Here is a 19631-nt window from a genome sequence, read left to right as displayed (position 1 = left end):
CTCTTCCATTCTAAATGAAAGCTTTGCTGGATAGAGCAATCTTGGATATAAGTCCTTGCCTTTCATGACTTGGAATACTTCTTTCCAGCCCCTTCTTGCCTGCAAGGTCTCTTTTGAGAAATCAGCTGACAGTCTGATGGACACTCCTTTGTAGGTAACTGTCTCCTTATCTCTTGCTGCTTCTAGGATTCTCTCTTTTGTTTTAACCTTGGCTAATGTAATTATGATGTGTCTTGGTGTGTTCCTCCTTGGGTCTAACTTCTTTGGGACTCTCTGAGCTTCCTGGACTTCCTGGAAGTCTATTTCCTTTGCCAGATTAGGGAAGTTCTTCTTTATTATTTGTTCGAGTAACTTTTCCACTTGTTGCTCTTTCTCTTCTCCTTCTGGTACCCCCATAATTTGGATGTCGGAACATTTATAGATGTCCTGGAGGTTCCTAAGCCTCTCCTCATTTCTTTGAATTCTTGTTTCTTCATTTTCTGAATTCTTCAATTTCTTGTTTCTTCTTTTCTGATTGGTTGTTTCTTTCTTCCTTCTGGTCTACTCCATTGATTTGAGTCCCAATTTTCTTCCCATCACTATTGGTTCCCTGTACATTTTCCTTTATTTCACCAGCATAGCCTTCACTTTTTTTCATCTAATTTGCAACCAAATTCAACCAATTCTGTGAGCATCCTGATCACCCGTGCTTTGAACTGTGCATCTGATAGGTTGGCTATCTCTTCAACACTTAGTTGCATTTGTTCTGGAGCTTTGATCTGTTCTTTCATTTGGGCCTTTTTTTTTTTTTTTTGGTCTCAGCACATCCGTTACATAGTGAGGGGCAGAGCCTTAGGTGTTTGCCTGGGCAGGGCAACCCAGTCCCTGGGTTGTGATACCGTATGTGGGGCCGGGGTCCAAGAGGGAACAATGGCACTTGTTCTGTTCTCTGCCAGATTTTAGTACTTTCCCCTGCTTCCCGCAAGCAAATTGGGCCCTTCTGGTGCTGATTGAGTTTGTGTATGTTCTAGGACCCTGTGGGTCTCTCCAACAAACTCTCCTGTGAGGCTGGGAGTTTCCCCCACCACCTCACCCCCCCCAGGTGTTTTCAATCGGTGTTTGAGGCTTTATTTCCCTGCACTGGGACCCTGGGTTGCATGGTCTGTCTTGCTCCCCAGTTTCCCTGGTTTATCTGCTCGCAAATGTGGGACCTCCCAGTCTGCCAGCCAGCTTCTGTGCTGTGCCCCTCCACAATCCTCCGCCTCACTAGATCCTAGGTCCACCTGCTGCTGCCTTGCTCACCTGGGATTGCCCCCTGTAGCTTTGCCTCAAGCACTCTCCGCCCAGCCGCGTGACTCCACCCCTCCTACCGGTCTGGATGAATGTGTCTACTTTAACTCCTTGGTTGTCAGACTTCCATACAGTTCAATTTTCTGTCAGTTCTGGTTGTTTTTTTGTTTCTAAATTGTTGTTGTCCTTCTTTTGGTTGTGAGAGGAGGCACAGTGTGTCTACCTACACCTCCATCTTGGCCGGTAGTCCAACCTTAGGAATTTTTCAGCTCCATTATAAACTTATGGGACTACTGTTGTGTAAGGTCTGTCCAGAAAAAGTCCAGTCATTGTTAATATAACAAGAATGTTTTTGTGGGATATTGATGTAACCTAGCAGCCAAGGAGAGTGGACTGGAATGTGCATGCATGAACAATGACAACTTCACCATACTAGTCAGTGGGGGTGGTAGGTGCTTTTGAGTGAGCATGTGCCCTGTGTGGCCATCATATTCAAAATGCCTGAGCGAGTAGAACAGCGAATCCACATCAAATTTTGCATTAAGCTTGAATGTTCCTCCGTGGAAACTGTTCGGATGATTCAGAAGGCTTTCAGAAACAATATAATGAGTGAATTGCAAATAAAAATGTGGCACAAACACTTCAAAAATGATTGAGAATCTATTGAAATTGATCCACCTTCTGGAAGGCGTACAACAAGCAGAACACTTGAGAATGTTGAACGTGTACAGGCTGCAGTCAACAAAGACCAGTGACTGACAGTGCGAGAACTAGAAGCTGATCCCGGGTTTCCAAACACTACTGTGTCCGAGAGTTTTATGCAGGATCTGGGCATGAAACATGTCAGCAAAATTTGTTCTGTGGTTTCTGCTATCATAGGAGAAGGAACATCGCACTGCAGTTGCTAATGACTTGATCCAAACCACTACCAATGAACCGGATTTCCTCAAGGTCACAACTGGAAATGAATGGTGGGTCTACAGCTATGATCTGGAAACAAAGGCCCTGTTGCCCCCGATGAAGTCACCTGCACAGTTCTCCACACATGAAGGCGCAACAAAGTTGCACCAAGATCAAGACCATAACTGTGTTTTTTTACTGGAAAGGTATTGTCCATCACAGGTATACCCAAGGCCAAACAATTAATAAGGAGTACTACCTCAATGCTCTTTGTTGGTTGAGACATGCAACATGATGAAAATGGCTGCAGCTGTGGGCAACTGGTGATTGGCAGCTTCATCACAATGCGCCCACCCATGCATCATGTCTTGTGCAGAGTTTTAGTGAAACATCAAATCACCCAGGTGACTCAGCTCTCCAGTATCCCAGATTTGGTGCCCTGTGACTTCTGGATTTTCCCAAAACTAAAATCACCTTTGAAAGGGAAGAGATTTCAGACCTTCAATGAGATTCAGGAAAATACAACACGGCAGCTGATGGTGATTCCAACAAAGGATTTCCCAGCATTTTGACCAGTGGAAGAGATGCTGGGAGAACTGTGTGAGGTCCCAAGTTGCCTACTTTGAAAGGGACTGAGGTGTCACTGTTCTATGTACAATGTTTCTTATATCTTGTGTCTTCTTCAGTAAATGTATCTATTTTTCATATTATGTGGCTAGATACCTCCTGGACAGGCCTCATATATGAGGGCCATCCTTGACCACACATCATTAGGCAGTGCATGTCTGCATTTGTTTTCACGGATCTTACAGTCTAGTGGGGAGAAAGACAAAAACCAGTGGGTGTGAGAGTATGCTGAGCTAGACCCTGTTCTAAGCTGAGGTGGGACACGTGGCCAGTCCTATGGGGGCTTAATGGAGAGAAGGGTAGTAGGTGTTAAAGGTGTGAGGCTTTAGAAAAAAGGCAAAATAACATTTTGCTTCTCAGTGTGGTCAGCAGTGTTGCAACCCCAGGAGCTTGTCAGAAACGCCTTTCTCAGACCCACTGCAGCACTGCTGGTCCCACATCTGAATTTCCACAAGCTCGCCAGATGATATGTGTGCACACTAAGGAGTAGAATTCTGAGTCATATGTCAGGCCCCCCTGGTTTTACATCTGGCTGTGTGGTCTAGGGCAGATAAATTGATCTTTTTATGCTTGTTCCTCTTCTGAAGATTGGAGTGCAGTAGTCTCTCCTGATTCATGAGGGACGTGTTCCAAGACCCCCAGTGGATGCCTGAAACCGTGGACAGTGCTGAACCCTGTATATATTTCCTGTACCTAACATACCTATGAAAGAGTTTAATTTATAAATTAGGAATAGTAAGAGATTAACAAATGTAAAATAGGACAATTATAACAATACAGTGGAACCTTGGTTCTCTAATTTGATTTGCTCTGGAAAGCTGTTCGAGAAGCAGTTCGAGATGGGAGATTTGAGAACTGAGGTTTGACTCTGTAGTCATATCCATGCCCCTTGATGGCTTCACTTTGTCTTGTGCCCAACTTAACCTCGTGTTGTTTTATACAGTGACATGCTGTATAGGGGTCACATCCTAGGAGCAATAGGTCGTATGTTCCATACAGCCTAGATGTGTAGGCTGTGCCTTCTAGGTGTGATTAAGTGTACTCTGTGATGTCCGCACGAGAACAAAATCACCTCATGGTGCATTTCTCAGGTTGCTTTCCTGTCATTAAGTGGCATATGACTGCTCTGTAATGTTATGTGGATGAGGCTTCTCAAAGCATCTTACTGGATTGTACTCACCCTCCTTGTGAGGACGTGAGATGACACTCTGCCTGTGTGATGAGATACAGTGAGGTCCTCAGAATGGCATGCAATTTAAGTTACGAATTGCTTATTTCTGGAATTTTCCCTTTAATATATTCAGACTGTGGTGACCTTGAGTAACTAGAACCACAAAAAGCGGAATGGGGCGAGGGGGGATGTCTGTGATAACAAAACCTACCTCTCAGGGTTGCTCTGAGGATGAACGAGATTAGAAGTGCCAAGCTTAGTATGTGGCACTGAGTAAGAGCTCACTATGATTTTGCACGTTTCTAATTTCAAGGGGGGGTTTAGAAAGATCACCCTAGAAGCGACCAATCTCTCTCATCACAGAAGAAATGCAAATTCCTTTACAATCCTTTCCCATATCCTCTCCAGGTTAAGTGTTAGGGAAGATAAGAAGAAACTGGAACCTTCTAGCACTTGCTAATGGGCTTAGAGAGGTCCAGCCACTCTGGTCAGAAATCTGTGAGCACTCAAGAGAAACCGGGGAGGTGCACATTCAACATCCAGCGATTTCACAGCTGGATATAAACCTGAGATTGCACCTAGGTTCCCAAAGAGGGTCACAACATTGCTTGCAATAGCAGCATCCTGGGTCTAGAGCTGGGTTTCATTACAAGACAGAAATCCCCAACTAGCAGTGATTTAAAGCAGACAGGAGTTCCCCTTCAGTGGCATGGGACTGGCAAAACGCTGCGTGGAAACTAAGACTCAGGTTCCTTCTCTCCTTGTCCTTCCCTGGGTGGCTCCCATCCCCAAGGTCACCTCATGTCAGTCGGGCTGCTCCACTTCCAGGAAGAAAGTGAAGGAGAGGGGCACACGCTGCCCCTGTATGGCCTCACGCTGGACACTGCAGTCTTCCACCCCTGGGGCCCCATGAGCCTGAACCGGCAGTCGGCCACACCCAGCTCCAACCGAGGCTGGGAAGTGCTGCCTTCATTCTGAAGTCTCTGTGCTTTGCTAAAAACCAGGGGATCTGTTACCCCGAAGGAAAAAGAATGGACATGAGGGAACAACTAATGGTCTTGGTCACAGAGACAGAGTGGGGGCCTGCAAGGGCCACCCGAACGGAAACCCTCAAGTGCACACAGCCGGACGTAGCCCCATGTATTCTGCTGAGACTGAACACATAATTTCAATGTGTTAAAACTTATTAATAGACATAAAAGATCTGAAAAAAATGAAAGCTATACCAAACTACGTATTATTTAAATATTATAAAGGTTTCTTTCCTACAATATAAGGCAAAGGAATGCCACATTCCAACAAAAAAATTTTGAGAATGTGATACTACTGCCAAAATTATACCATATATAGTGGAAAGTTAATGCCTTTTTTAGTAGACAGCTCTGAGAAAAGTGGCTCATTGTATGGTGAAAATAAAACTTGGATCTCTTATACAAATGTGAATTTCAAATAGTTTAAAAGTTACATTCAATATTTGGCAACCAGTACAGCCTGGCATCAACCAATGAGAACAAACACTGGACCATGTAGGGGGACACCAGCCTTTGCAAACGCCAGCATGTACTAGCTGGACTTCAGTCTTATTCAGTGGCTTAAATGTGAAAGGAAAAGTTAATAAGCTAACAGAAAAAAATGTAAAGTATCTTAACTACTTATAAATAAGAAGTCAAAAAGCAACAATGATTTGACAGAAGACTTAATTCACCTCTATTAAAAGTAAAACTTTCTGTTCTGTAAAGTGCACCCCTAGATATACAAACCCAAGTGCCATTCTGAGAGTATTTGCAACTGCCCAGGAATATACAAGCAGCCCTGGAGAACAAAGACACAGGAAGCTGCCATGAGCAAATGAACAAAGAGGAATGAACCGTTCACAGAAAAGGAAGCCAGAAAGGCTGACAGGCGTGTGAAGGAAGCCCACGAATCCCGGGGATGAGACGAATGTGCATGAAAACACAGCGCCACCTGCACCCCTCAGACTGGCAGGAATGGAACGCTGGGCCATGAAAGTGCTTGAGAGGTGAGGAAAATGGGAAGCTTCCGGGGGAGGGTCAGTGACCATCTAAAGAGAAATTTGGCAGGACCATAGATAAATTAACCTGCCTGACCTGTAATCCCACCCGGGTACCTATGCTGGAGAACTTTCCACACAGGCACGGAAGGAGACACATAACAAGATGATCTCCGTGGCCTCGTCTACATGCCAAGATGTTGTAGGAACCCGAGGCTGCAGTCACCTGGGAGTCCGCCAGTGAACAGGTGAGCAACACGCAGCTGACGCCCACTGCGGAATGTTGGAGATCAGTTTGAAGCAGGTGTAAAACAAGCAGCACGCGTTGAGTCAAAAGAAAAGCCACACAACATCTATAGCACAAACCCACATATATAAGGAGGATGTTCACACATGCAGTATCGCATTTTACGAGGACACATTCATATTCAAAGACATGCAATCAACACCCTAGCTCGGTGCTTATGGGAGAGGAAGGGGAGAAAAGCCATTAAGACCAGAGAAGACTTGCATGGACTAGAATCTGAGATCTGAAACCAAAGGCCCCCTGTGCTCAACTGTGCCTCAAATAATGTGTGCGCATCAGAAAGGGACTGCCAAGGGTCCCAGGGTGAGTTAGACACCCAAGGCTGAGCCCTTCAATACCCTTTAAAGGAGTAACCCACAGTCCTGTGCTTAAGTTTGTGCATATGCAAGCTCGATCATTTATTTTCCTGCAAGCCAAGGAACCACGCAGGTGTATGTGCCACAAGCAAACTTCACTACCTACCCCCTAATGAAGCTAAGGCCACCGCTGGCCCTAGATGTGGCGTGAGTCCCAGGCCTGGAATCCCATTCTCAGGCCCAATTTATCAACTCCCTCTTCAAACATGAGCAATTTCATTTCAAAACAGACATTCTGGTGAAGGAAAGGGTGGGAGTGAGGGGTGTCCCAGGAGGTTGTGCAACTCAACACACCGTGTGAATGGAGATGGTCTGCCCAGGGCAGCAGTGAGGACCAAACAACTAAGCAGGTAACTAACAGCTTAAATCCAGGGTCCACGGGAGAGGAGATCAGATACCACGCCTTGATTTTGCTTCAGCTGAAAGATAAGTTCCACCTCAGCTCCAGCCAGCCCTTATAGAGCCAAAAGGGGACAGCCATTCTCCCCAAGTCGAGCTGGGCCTCCCAATAAGGAGTGGGGTTTCAGCTCCAGACCTCAATGAGGTCCCCCGATTCCATGTCCAGGTCAGCCGGCAGCTCCATGCCTGAAAGCTTTGTCCCGTCAAAGAAGAAGGAGAGCTTGTGGCCGGAGAGTCCCATGGCCTCCTCATAGCGGGACATGAGGGTCTTGAGAGGAGAATCCTGGACAGGCAGGAAAAAATGAACGTGAATGAAAAGAGGAGCTGGGGGGAACTTGTAGGGTCAGAGGCCCTGGGACAGGGAGGACAGGGGGACAAGTAAAGTCAGTGCCTATGGAGGGGAAGGCCAGTAGAGTTGGTTCCTCTCTAGGGACCCAGGCCACAGAGCCCAAGGCTTAGGCTGAGGCGCTGGGTCAGGCAGGACCTCCACGTCCCGGTCTCCTTGCCCACCACAGAGGCACACCCTCCTGCGGAGTGGAGCGCCCAGACTCTGGGGCGGGGATGGTCGCAGCTCAAGGCCAGGCTCCCCCACTTGCCTGGACATGTGACCTCAGGCGAGTGTTATAATTTCAAAGTGTCCCCTCCAAAAAAGACAAACTTTGTGGTCCTAACTCCTGGTAAATGTAAATGTGACTTTACTCGGAAGTAGGGACTTTGCAGATGTAATCGAGTTAAGATGAGATCGTTCTGGATCAGGGTGAGCATGGACGCAGCAGGACTGGCGTCCTTGTAAGAAGAGAAAACAGACGCACAGGGAGAATGCCCTGAGACGAAAACGGCAGAATGGAGGGATGCAGCTGCGAGCCAAGGACTGCCAAGGACCGACGGCCACTACCAGAAGCTGGAAAAGGCAAGAAAAGATTTTCCTTGGTCTCAGGGGTAGCATGACCCCGCTGGTGCCTTCATTTCAGATTCCTAACCTCCAGAACGGTGACAGAGCACATCTCTGTCGCTTTAGGCGACCCAGTTTGCAGCACTTTGTGACAGCAGCCCAAGGACACTGGTACAGCAAGTCACCACACCTATGCAGGTCCCCACTGTCTCACTGGTTAATTGAGAGTAACGGTGTCTCACCACACAAGACTATTGTGAAATTCAACAATATCCTCCTCAAGGTGAAGTGCTTATTCTTGGAGCAGCATCTGTCACTTAGAAGTGTGGCTTTAATTGTTATTTTGATGGATTTTGGTGGTTATTGTCCAAGGGTCCTTTCCATTTTTAAAAAATTTAATTTATTTTATTTTATTTATTTTAGAGAGAAAGAGGAAGGAGAAGACAGAGAAAGAGAGAAAACATTGATTTGTTGTTCTACTTACTTGATTCTGGTAGGTGCCCTCACCGGGGATCCAACCCGCAACCTTGGCATACTGGGACAACACTCTAACCAACTGAGTACCCAGCCAGGAATGGTCCTTTCCATTTCAACCAGAAGGAGGAGAAGGAGACTAGAGCAGAGGTTTCCAGCAGAAGGAGGAGAAAGGAAGCTGAACAATGGGCTTCTTCCACTATCTAGGACGGGGGGGAACCCAAGGCCAGGGAGGGCAGTCTCCGACAAATCAGGACTAGAAGGAATCTATCCTCAGTTAACTGACAAGACAGACGGCAGAGGATAAGGGACAAAGAGAATCATCTGTTCCACTCACCCGAGACAGCGAGACTTCCAGCATCTGGTGTTTCTCTTTCCCCTGCACCCGCAGCTGCAGCAGGTGGGATGTCTCTGCAGCCTCTGGAGAACTTGCCAGTACCACACAGTCTGTGGGAGGCAGGACCAGGTCGCCAGGCCTCAGCACGGGTCGGGTCGGAAGCAGGGCCCTCGCTGGGCCTTTCCTCTTTCCCCCTCCCTGTGGCAAAAGCCTTCTCAAGGCTCCACCTCCCTGCCTTCCTCTCACCAATGATGTCAGCTACTCCAAGCTTTAGGGTCCTGGGAGTGGCAGTAGGGGACAGCTCTGTCTCTCCAAAGAGCAAGAGGATCCTGCTTGGGGACACCCCAAGATGGGTGGCCATGTGGTCCACCACACTCTGTAGGGGCTCCGACTAGGGAGGATAATAAGAAGCAAAGGAGGACTTCCTGCCTTGATGCGCCCCACCCCACCCCACCCCCCAAATAAGTTTATGGCCTTTGCTACTCGCTGAGCTCCTTAGCTTTGAGCTTCATCATATTTACCTGGGAAAATATAGAGTACAATCATACCAATGAGGGGTTCAGGCAAGTAACACAAAGAAATGAAGTAACCACGAATGGAGGAAAAAAGGGACTGCGGGGACTACAGCAAAGTGCAGCCCGCATGCCCCATCCAGACGGGCCAGCTGTTCCGCAGTTCCAGCTGACCGGTGCCGGGTGAGAATTCAGCTGCCGTGGCTACGTCTTCCTATTTAAGAGAAGCCAGACTAGAAGGAATCCAGCAAAATCACCCAATGCAAAGGCCGACAATAAACCCCTATGTTTTCAAAGCATTCTCCCGGGCCAAAAAGAAGATGCTGTTTTAAGGCTATGGGCTGCCAGTTTGCAACCTCTGGCTTAGTTGCTTGCCAATGCATGGTTATGGCTTATTTCTATTATCAGTCTTATTTCTGGATAGAATCATCCCCACAAAAATAGTAGTCTTTACTAGGAAGGTGGGAGAGCTCAGAATGACTGAGAAACATCTGTGTGTTTAATACAGTAAGAGCATTAAGCACATTAAGAGCATTAAGCGAGAGGGAAGCACAGGGTCTCAGGGAAGGAAGGAGAGGTACATACCCTGGGGAAGGGGCTACCAAGCAAAGCTTCTTAGGATGCTTACATGAAGCCTTGAAAAATGGGTGAAAAATGCACCAGCACGAGAGGGAGTAAGGAAGACAATACGGACAAGGGAAATAATGAGCACAAAGGCACGGAAGCCTGAAAGAGCGCTGGGCAGATCCACAGAGCAGGGCGGGCAAAGGAAGACACAGTCCCTTCTGCCCAGACACCACGGGCAGCCCCTCCGTAGGCAGCACCGGGGCCCTTCTCCTGCAGGTCCTTCAAGCACTTACCATTCTGACAGGCAACCTGACCAGGTCAGCACGGCACCGGATTTTGAGTGGGAAGAGACGGGGGCTCCTTGGGAGGACGGGCCCCTCCAAAAGGACCACCTCATCATCTTGGCTCAGCTGGTCCTGGCCCTGGCGCTGTTTGGGACTCAAGCAGGAACGGAGATCCTGGAGGCGCCTGTTCACCTCCCTGCGGTGCAAAAAGGACTTCATGTCAGCTGGGGTGGGACACCTCCGCACTGACCCTCTCCACAGCATCCATAGCCTCCTGTCCCTGTCACCTTAACTTCCGGAGTGCCCGGGTATGTTTTCTGCTTTTGGTCCTTGGTGGAGATGGGGGCAAAGGGGAGGTGTCCTGAGCCCTGCAGAGAGAAGAGAAAGGCAAGATGGAGGAAGAGGAGAGACCCCAGCCCCACACCTCTCCTCATGGGCTATGGACCCCTGGGAACAGAGGGGAGTTGGAGAATCAAGAGGGAACACCTTCCAGTAACATCCATCTTATTGGAGGACAAAGAGAGGAAACAAGAGGGGAGACCTGAGCGGCATTCTTACTGGTAAGTCATTTTGCAGATGAATGTTTCTGCTAACACCAAGCACTTACTGTATGCCAAGTATTAACTCTCAATCTACTCAAAAATTCCGACACAGGTACCACTATGATCCTCATTTTACAAACAGGAAAGTAAGCAGAGAGGATCATCAAGAGGCAGGTGGTTAGATGTGCACAAGGGCGGTCTCCAGAGCCACACCCTCGCCCCCTGCATTACTACCATCTCAGACACAAAGAGGAATCACCCCCACTCCCACGGGCAGTCCTGGAGGGCCCACTGTCATCCTCTCGTGTGGGCCACCTCTTCTCCTGAGAGCCTCATTCCTCACCTGGGCCACAACACTCCTTCTATCCCTTTTCCTTACTCCTTCAAGAGCTGCCCGAGGGTCCTGTGGCCTCAGCCTGCCCCTCCAATTCCCTTCCCGCTCCTGGGGCCTCAGGGGCCTCAGTGCCCCGGCCCCACTCACGGAGACACCTTCTTTTTCTTGTTTCCTTCTTCAGCCTTACTCCTCAGCTTCTTCTTCCAGGGAGACTCTGGAACTGGGGGATCCTCCGCATGGGGACTGCTAGAATCTGCCATATCCTCCTCTGGGGACAGAGGAGACCATGTAAAGGGTTAGCCAAGAGGGCAGCAAGAGGCCAAGGAAAGAAGATACAAGTCCCCGCCTTCAGTAGGTCTCAGAAAGGAGGGGACTGTGGGGACCCCAGGCACATAGGACCACATCACAATGCTAGGGAAGTGCCGAAGGGACATGGGTCAAAAAGGAAATGCCTGACTCAGACAAAAGCACAAGCCAGAGTCTGAAAGATGAGAGCAGGCAAGTGTCCCAGCCTCATGCATGAGACATGAGGTAGGAGAGAGTGTAGCAAGCGTGGCCCACTCCAGCCAAAGCAGTGTCCTCGCTTTTTCAGTCACTTGTATCCCACAAATAAAAAGTACCAAGCACACAACCCAGAAAAAATATATTTACCTAATATTATTATACTATTTAATGATACAATTATAATACTACTAGTATTATGTACTACTGCACTGTTATGTATGTTATAAAACATACATTAAAACATGTTGTCAAAGTATGTTTTTTTAATTTTTTTTAATTGTTGTTCACAAAGTATGATTTAAAAAATATTTTCATTTTCTTAATGCACTCAACTTGGTGGGCACAGAGAGAGACTCTGTAAGTCGGGCATTGGGGTAAGAAGAGAATGAGGTAAAGAAGTAATATCCACCCTCTAAGCCCATGTTTCTCAAATTTCATCCACGTGTGTATCATTATCACATTTGGCCATATCTCTGCATTATTATTTAGTATCTTTCTTTTTTTTTAATTATTTTTTTCTAGAGAGAGGGGAAGAGAGGGGAAGAGGGGGAGAAAGAGAGGGAAAGAAACATCCATCGGTTGCCTCTTCTAACTGCCCTGACCTGCGCTCGAACCTGCAACCCAGGCATGTGCCCTGACTGGGAATGAAAAGGGCAACCTTCTGCTTTGTGGAACTATGCCCAACCAAATGAACCACACCATTCAGGGCAGTATCTTTCTTTAAATCACTTACCATATTTTGCTGTGCATAATGCTCACTTTTTTGCCCAAATTTCTGAGGGAAAAATAAGGATGTGTATTATACATGGATAGTACTAATTCCATATCTATATTTTTTTAATTCTTTTATTTATGCTTATGCATTAAAAGTGTAACTCTAGCCCTTGCTGGCATAGCTCAGTGGATTGAGCGCGGGCTGCGAACCAAAGTGTCGCAGGTTCGATTCCCAGTCAGGGTACATGCCTGGGTTGCAGGCCATGACCCCCAGCAACCGTACATTGATGTTTCTCTCTCTATCTCCCTCCCTTCCCTCTCTAAAAAATAAATAAATAAAATCTTAAAAAAAAAAAGTGTAACTCTAGAAAGCAATAATGATATCTGTATGCAAAATAGTACCTGGAATAAGATAATCAGTTTTGTTTCTAAATATAAATAAATCAATAATTGAATTAAAAAATTAAAACGACCCTGGCAGGTGTGGCTCAGTGGATTGATTGAGTGCTGGCCTGCGAACCAAAGGATTGTTGCTTCAGTTCCCAGTCAGGGCACAAGCCTGGGTTGTAGCCTGGGTCCCCAGTAGGGGGCATGTGAGAGGCAACCACACATTCATGTTTCTCTCCTACTCTTTCTCCCTCCCTTCCTTTCTCTCTAAAAATAAACAAATAACATCTTCAAAAAAATTAAAGTAACAAATTTTTTCCCTGAAAGTCTGGGCCAAAACCAAGGTGCACAGTATACATGAGAGCATATTATACACAGCAAAATACGGTAATTCCTATTTATAAAGGGAAAGTAGATATTTCTTCCCTTTTATTGAGGCATAAGTGACATATAACATTATATTAGTTTTGGTGTACAGCACAATGATTCAGTATTTGTGTACCCAGTGAAATGATCAGAAACCAGGTATTATTCTAGAATATAAAGGCTCTTTTCTATTTGCTTGCCACCAATAAAAGACGGTCATTACCCATAAAAATAAGTACTGTGTAAACAAAACAATGATAATAAATCCTACATTAGTGGATCTCAGCATGAGGCAATTTTGTCTCCCAGGGGACAGGTGGCAGTATCTGGGGAATATTTTTGTTGTCATAATTGGGGGAGGGAGGAGTTCGGGCTGTGGCGCTGGTATCCAGTGGGTAGAGGGCAGGATGCTGCTACACACACTACAATGCACAGAACGGACCCCCACAACGAAGAATTATCCAGCCCAAATGTCAGTTGTGCTGAGGTTAAGAAACCTTGTCCTAGCTAAACATGGCAGCTGCCAATGGCCTGAGATTCTACATTTCTGATAAGCTCCCAGGGGATGGCCAACATTACTGGGCCCACATTTTAAGTATAGGGCTGATGGGCTTCCCCCTGCACTGGTGGGGCTCGAGCTGAGCCCACCTTTTGAGAAGCAAGGAAGAGGTACATTTTACATAGTGCCTACATGCCAGGTACTATCCAAAACTATATATGCAGCCCAAGAAAAGGTTCTCTTTATTTCTCTTTGTTTAATTCTCAGTAAAATCCTTTGACATAGGTCCACGATTATCACTATTTTCCTGATAAGGAAATGGAAAACACGGAGAGATTAACTTGCCCAAGTTCATAAGGAGTAGAACTGAGATTTAAACCCAGACCAGCCCATTCCTAAATCAGCTCTTCATCACCCTACCATACTCCCCCAAGATACAGAAGATGTGGTCCATGGTCTGCATTTACCCACTGAACCGCTTCCTTAATGAAACTGGATTCCTAGTCACTGTCCTTGGACGGTGGCAAAAATCACTTTATGGGGGAAGGACAAAGGCTGGGCGGCCCTGATAAGACTCAAAGAACACCCTGTTGTCTCCAGAGTGTTCCCAAGGGACTTGTTGCAGATGTAACAAGGTGTTACAGATTCTCAACACCTCCCCGTCCCTTGTCCCCAGGATTATAGAATCAGAATCTCCAGGGAAGGGGTCTGCAAATGTATCTATTAGCAGACTCTTATGCTTATTAGAGTTGGGAGAAGAATGGTTGACAGTTACATCCTGTGCCTTCTGATTAACAATTCTGCCCCTTTCAGGACTGGAGTGTTGTTGTTTTGTTTTGTTTTGTTTTGTTTTGTTTCTTTTCCCTGGCTAGGATGCAGGAGTCACCTCTCCTATGCCTTTCCCTGAGCTGCAGGAAACAGCTAACTGCAGGGATATTGAACCCCCCCAAGTCTCCTCAGGGAGGCCAGCCCTGGGCATCTCTTCCTGGAAGCCCTACCTTACCTTCCTCTGTCCCTGGGAGACACAGTTTCAGGAGGGACAGGTGATCTGGGATAAGGTGCAGGCTACTCTTCACCTGCAAAGACAAAAGTGGATCAGCCCAAGTCCTCCCTCCACTGAAAGGGAAAACAGGATAATTCTTCCCTCACATCCAGGCTTCCTCCGGCTCCCAAATTCTAAGTATACAGATAGCACAGCTTTCTCCCAGGACTCAGGAGCCCAGTTTTGCCAGGATCCAATTCGGAGTGCCCTTACTCCTAATCCCCCCTTTCCCTAAGGTACTCTGAGGATACAGACTCAGTTCTACTTTTTCACTAGGTTGCTTTAGCAACGGGCCCCAACCTCAAAACCGAGCATGCCTCAAACCCCAGTCCCTCCCAGCGCCTCTGAATCCTCAGGGATGCCAGCCCCACAGCCTCTCTATACCCCCGACGAGATTCCCAAACTGCCAACACACTTCAAACTCCATCTCCCCAGTCTGCAGAAACGCCAAGAACCCTGCATCTCTCTGCCTCCAAGGCCCTAGCTCTTGCTTGGGTTAGTCTCCCATCACCAAACCTAAAACCCTAGCCTCAGTACTTCTTAAACAGCCCTTCCGCGCTAACACTCCCGGGAACCCGGCTACACCTTCCCGGAGTACACTGGAACCACCGGTGCTTCCCCCGGATCCAGCAGTAGCCGCCGCCGCCGCCTGACCAGGGCCGGAGGGGCTCCAGCCGGCCGTGCGTCCGCCCCTTCGCTGTCACTGTCGCTGTCGTCCCGAAGCGCGGCCGGTCCGGGGGACTCGGGGAGCGGGACCTCGACCGGGTCCGCTGCGCCGTGCGTCGTTGAAACCTCCTGGATTTCCTCATCACTGTCGCTGACCAAGTCCACAAGTACCGAATCCACGGAGCTCCGGGCTGGAGACCGCTGGGCGCCAGGTCGCAGGCCCCGGCCGCCCCGGGTCCCCCGAGTTCCTCGGCCGACACAGCTGCCTCGGGCCCACCGACCCCGCTTCCTCACCGGCTCCGCCATGGCACACACCCGACTGCCAAAGTCGCCCGCTTCTAGGTTATTCACCCGGCCCCCTCCAGAGCCTCCCGCCCTTCATTGGCAGAACCGTCTGCTAGTCATCACGCTTCTCCGCCCACGCTCGCTGTAGCCACCTCCCAGCCTTTTCACTGGTCGTTTCACTCGCTCATCACACATCCACCACTAAAACCAAGGCGCCAAAGATTCCAGTAGGCCTGAGGGCAATCAGCGTAAGTTTCAATTCGTTGGGGATCAACCATTGGCTGGCTCACTTCGACCAGCCTTCTCCCAGCCCCGCCCACTTCAGAGATCCGTTTTCCTGTTTGGTGGAGGAGCCCGGCAGCCTGGGAATTGTAGTCCTCAAGCCTAAAGGATGGAAGAAAGTGGACTGGAAATTGCTATCAGAAATCGTGCAAGTAGGAGAGCATTTGAGATCTTGCCCGACCACCGCCCCCACCCCACCCCCACCTGGCATATGTGGTCAGTTTGGCTCAAACTCATAAAAATTCTCTACAGGTTTTGGGGAAGGGAAAAAAAATGGAATTTTGGAATTAGGCCTTACACTTAACCATGTCCCCATTAGTGTTTCTCCCAAACGCGAGATCCGGCGCAGTGTCACCCACTCTCACACACACACACCCTCCTCGTGTGCAGAATCCTCACCCTGGACCACCTGACACCACTCAGCTCTCTGAATTGCCTCCAAAGTATACAAACCCTCCCTCACACCAGACATCTCCACAGATACGCTTCACACACAGTGTTAACATAGCTACACCCCTGCAGCATCCTCCCACGATACAAATGAAAAATAAGAGCCTCGATTCCCACTGTTGAAAATAAGGGACGTGACTCCTCTCCGTTCCCTTTTCTTTCAGAACTTTTCAAATGTATGTAAATCTGTATAATGGCTAAATAAGCCTCTTGCCAGTCTCATAACCCCGGAACTCCGGGACCGGGAGCCATCTTTTTAAAAGGCAAACATCACGGGAGGTAGCTCTCTACCCCTCAGTTCCTGTGGAAGAATAACTGCCTAACTTTGGTCAGAGCCTTGCTGCAATATACAAAAGTACCTCCCCACGAGAAGTTTGTTTCTCCCCCTCCTACCGTAAAAGCCGATTGCCATTATAAAGTTAGGATGGACTATGTGTGACTAAAGGTGTTGTCAAGTCCTCTTACTTGAAGCATAGTCATTATTTATCTTGAAAACCAGATAATGGGTTGTACCTGTTTGGCTATTGAAAAGGGTGAGATTTCTTTCTGCCTTTGCAATCTCTTAGTGGATTGCCTGTGATGTGAATCACATTTTGGTTTAACGTTTACTTCATTTTAAACTTTTTAAAAATATTTTTCAAAGATTTTATTTATTTTTAGAGAGAGGGTCAGAGGAGAGAAGCATCAATGTGTGATTGCCTCTTGTGCGCCCCCTACTGGGGACCTGACCTGCAGCCCAGGCATGTGCCCTGACTGGGAATCAATGAATGGATGGATGACCCTTCGGTTCTGAGGCCGGCACTCAATCCACTGAGCCACACCAGCCAGGGCAAATGCTTATTTAATTTTAAAAAATGTTTTCTAGTCTCTACTACCATATTTTGCCATGTATAATGCACACTCACGTTTGTGGCCCAAATTTTCAGGAAAAAAAACTTTCAAATTTTTATTTCAAGCATTATTTATTTATTTATACTTAGAAACAAAACTGATTATCATATTTAAGGGTATTGTTTTGCATATGGGTATCGTTATTGCTCTCTAGAGTTACACTTTTAACACATAAGCATAAATAAAATAATTAAAAACATCTATATGGATACAGAATCAGTACTACCCATGTATAATGCACATTCTTATTTTTTCCTCAAAAATTTGGGCAAAAAGTGCTCATTATACACAACAAAATATGGTGCCTTTATGGAAGGGTTTTCTGGGTTAGGAGAAGATTTTGTTTTCTCATTGTATTTCTCAACACCCACCAAGAACATTGCACACTCAGAGGCTACACATCCTCCACACGTCTACCTTATTCACAATTCCTGCACAACGTGCACCCAACACAGCAAACACACTTCTTCAACACTGCGCATCTCCAGCATCGCCTCCAACTGCATGGCCTCTGACATCTCACACCATATTCCATCAATGATACCCACACAGCATACACTCAATGCTACTTGCCTCTCATACACATAATATTCACATAACATGTACTTCACACATCCACCCTGTGCAGCATCTCAACCACCACGCACATCCCATCCCATCCCTCTCCTCTGCTGCACTGATTATCTCCCACACATATACCCCGATGCAGCAAGCCCACATCATCTCAAATCCTCCCTGTGGATTTGCCAGGCCAAGGCTAAGGGTGCACATCCCCAGCAGGTGGGGCTATTTCCTGGGGGAACAAGTTCCTAGGCTCCCGGGAACAAGGACCTCTCCCTCCCAGGAAATCTTCAGCCACTTTTTATAGCCATGCTGGAAGGATATAGATTGCACCAAAAGCCCTTCTGCCAGCCTTGGGCCCCCCTGGGAGGCCACTGCAAACTATGGAAGAAGGGTGTGGCCATAAAGGCCTGAAACTTCCCTCAAGCCTCCTCCCTAAACCTTCCTCAGTGGCTGTAAGTGGTCCAGCCCTTGTCATAAAACCAGATCTTACGGAGTGGGAAGTTGAGAAGTTCTGGAGTATGGCTTTCTCCTGGGTAGACAGCCACCTAAAAGGAAGGCCCAATCCCAATGGTCTGGGTGCCCTCTGGCTCCTGGCACACAGTACACCCTTAATAAATGCCTAATAATAATAATAATAATACTTAATGTTTCAGTGCTCACTATGCCACTGTCCTGTGCTTTACATCTAAGACTCATTAAGGTAGCTTAAAATAGGGATATTTATTATCCCTATTTTACAAACCAGGAACCTGTAGCACAAAGAGCTTGAGTCACACAGCCAGAGAGGGGATTCAAACTCAGATAGTCTGATTCCAGAACACTGGGCTGGGGTGGGCACACCTCTGTTCCTCAACCGCCCCGCCCAGGACTTCCCTGGGTGGCAGAGTCCTCAAGAGTGTCTCCATCCTCTGCACCCTGAATCTCAGGGCCTTCCTCTACTCACTCCTCCTTTCCCACTCCGTCCACTGGCTGGGTACCAGGGACACAGAGAAGACTCAGACAGGGTTTACTCTCAAGAAGGCAGGATGTTTTCACCAGGAATTGCATGCTCAAATGCTTCAGGCTCAGGCAGGAAACCTAAAGGAATGAGGCAGCCTGGATGGAAGGGAACAGGGAATGGCAGGGATTATGGCAACATGGACAGCTTATTTTAGCTGAAAGGTGAGGTGGGAGTGTGGATGCTAAACTGGATCTTTTTATTTTTATTTTTTATGTTTTGCAATGGGGAGTGTGTTCAAGATGGAAACCCAAGGAAATGCTGGAGATTCATATGCCACCACCCACACTCCAAACATACACTACACAAAATATAACATGGAGTATTGTTTTCTTGCTTTCTTTTTAAAGATACCTCTGAGCTCAAAGGCTAGACAGAATCTTCCCGATGCTAGAAATAAAGAAGGAAAGCAAAGTTGCAACAGTGAGAGGGGGCTCAAGTCAAGCAACACGCAGGAAAGCTGGGATGCCTAGGACTGGGGACAGAGGTCAAGGTGGAGGCAGAAACTGAGTGCACTGCACAAGGCTGGGAGCTGAGAAAGGGTTGTCTCTTCTAAGCAGACAACACAAAGGAAAAAATCCATTTGTGTGCCTTGAGGTGCAACATGGAAGCAAACCACCCAATAGGCAGTGGATGGAAAAAGTCACAGCAGAAAATCAGAATCCCAAGGACCACCACAGTATGAACTTGGATTCAGGCCAAGCCTCAGGTGCAAACACCTGCTGAGAAACTCGTGAATATAATCGTCAGAAACCTGTGTAGCCTGTAAGACTGTGGCACAAGCCAAAGCAAGGTGGCCCCAGGGAGTGGCAGTGGGGCCTAGGTAACTCATGGGATTCCCGAAGACCGGAGAAACACAGAGAAGTCAAAGAAACCTCCCATGGTAACACCGCCATAGGAGAATTCACGCCGCTGTACACATAGTAGTAACCAACATCGCGCCTCTCCCCTACTGCTCTTTTATCATTGGGAAAGCTGAGGGTCATGGAGTTCAGGTATGTT

At 47.5% G+C, this 19631-nt stretch overlaps 1 protein-coding gene across 1 annotated transcript; it reads right to left on the bottom strand.

The window, feature by feature from the left end:
* Positions 1-6332: 6332 nt before the first annotated feature.
* LOC123825641 (nuclear factor of activated T cells 2 interacting protein) lies at positions 6333-15553 on the bottom strand. The gene is made up of 8 exons (XM_045849233.1): positions 15080-15553; positions 14456-14528; positions 11130-11250; positions 10394-10474; positions 10116-10302; positions 8990-9134; positions 8744-8853; positions 6333-7323 (listed from the first exon to the last, which is right to left on the bottom strand). The coding sequence occupies exons 1-8, from the start codon at positions 15464-15466 to the stop codon at positions 7165-7167; spliced, it is 1263 nt and encodes a 420-aa protein (XP_045705189.1). The 5' UTR covers positions 15467-15553; the 3' UTR covers positions 6333-7164.
* Positions 15554-19631: the final 4078 nt, after the last annotated feature.

Source organism: Phyllostomus hastatus, unplaced genomic scaffold, assembly GCF_019186645.2.
Source record: "Phyllostomus hastatus isolate PE091 unplaced genomic scaffold, TTU_PhHast_1.1 phas_contig_64, whole genome shotgun sequence".
Lineage (NCBI taxonomy): Eukaryota > Metazoa > Chordata > Mammalia > Chiroptera > Phyllostomidae > Phyllostomus > Phyllostomus hastatus.
This window is presented reverse-complemented; position numbering and strand designations above follow the sequence as displayed.

What these genes read in the sequence shown, in the direction of transcription:
- LOC123825641 (XM_045849233.1), bottom strand. Translation starts at nt 15,466, where the DNA reads ATGGCGGAGCCGGTGAGGAAGCGGGGTCGGTGGGCCCGAGGCAGCTGT. An exon ending in TTCCAGTGTACTCCGGGAAG is followed by an intron (nt 14,529 to 15,079) that starts GTGTAGCCGGGT and finishes TTGTCTTTGCAG; the next exon opens with GTGAAGAGTAGCCTGCACCT. An exon ending in TGGAAGTCTCGCTGTCTCGG is followed by an intron (nt 7,324 to 8,743) that starts GTGAGTGGAACA and finishes CTGCCTGTCCAG; the next exon opens with GATTCTCCTCTCAAGACCCT.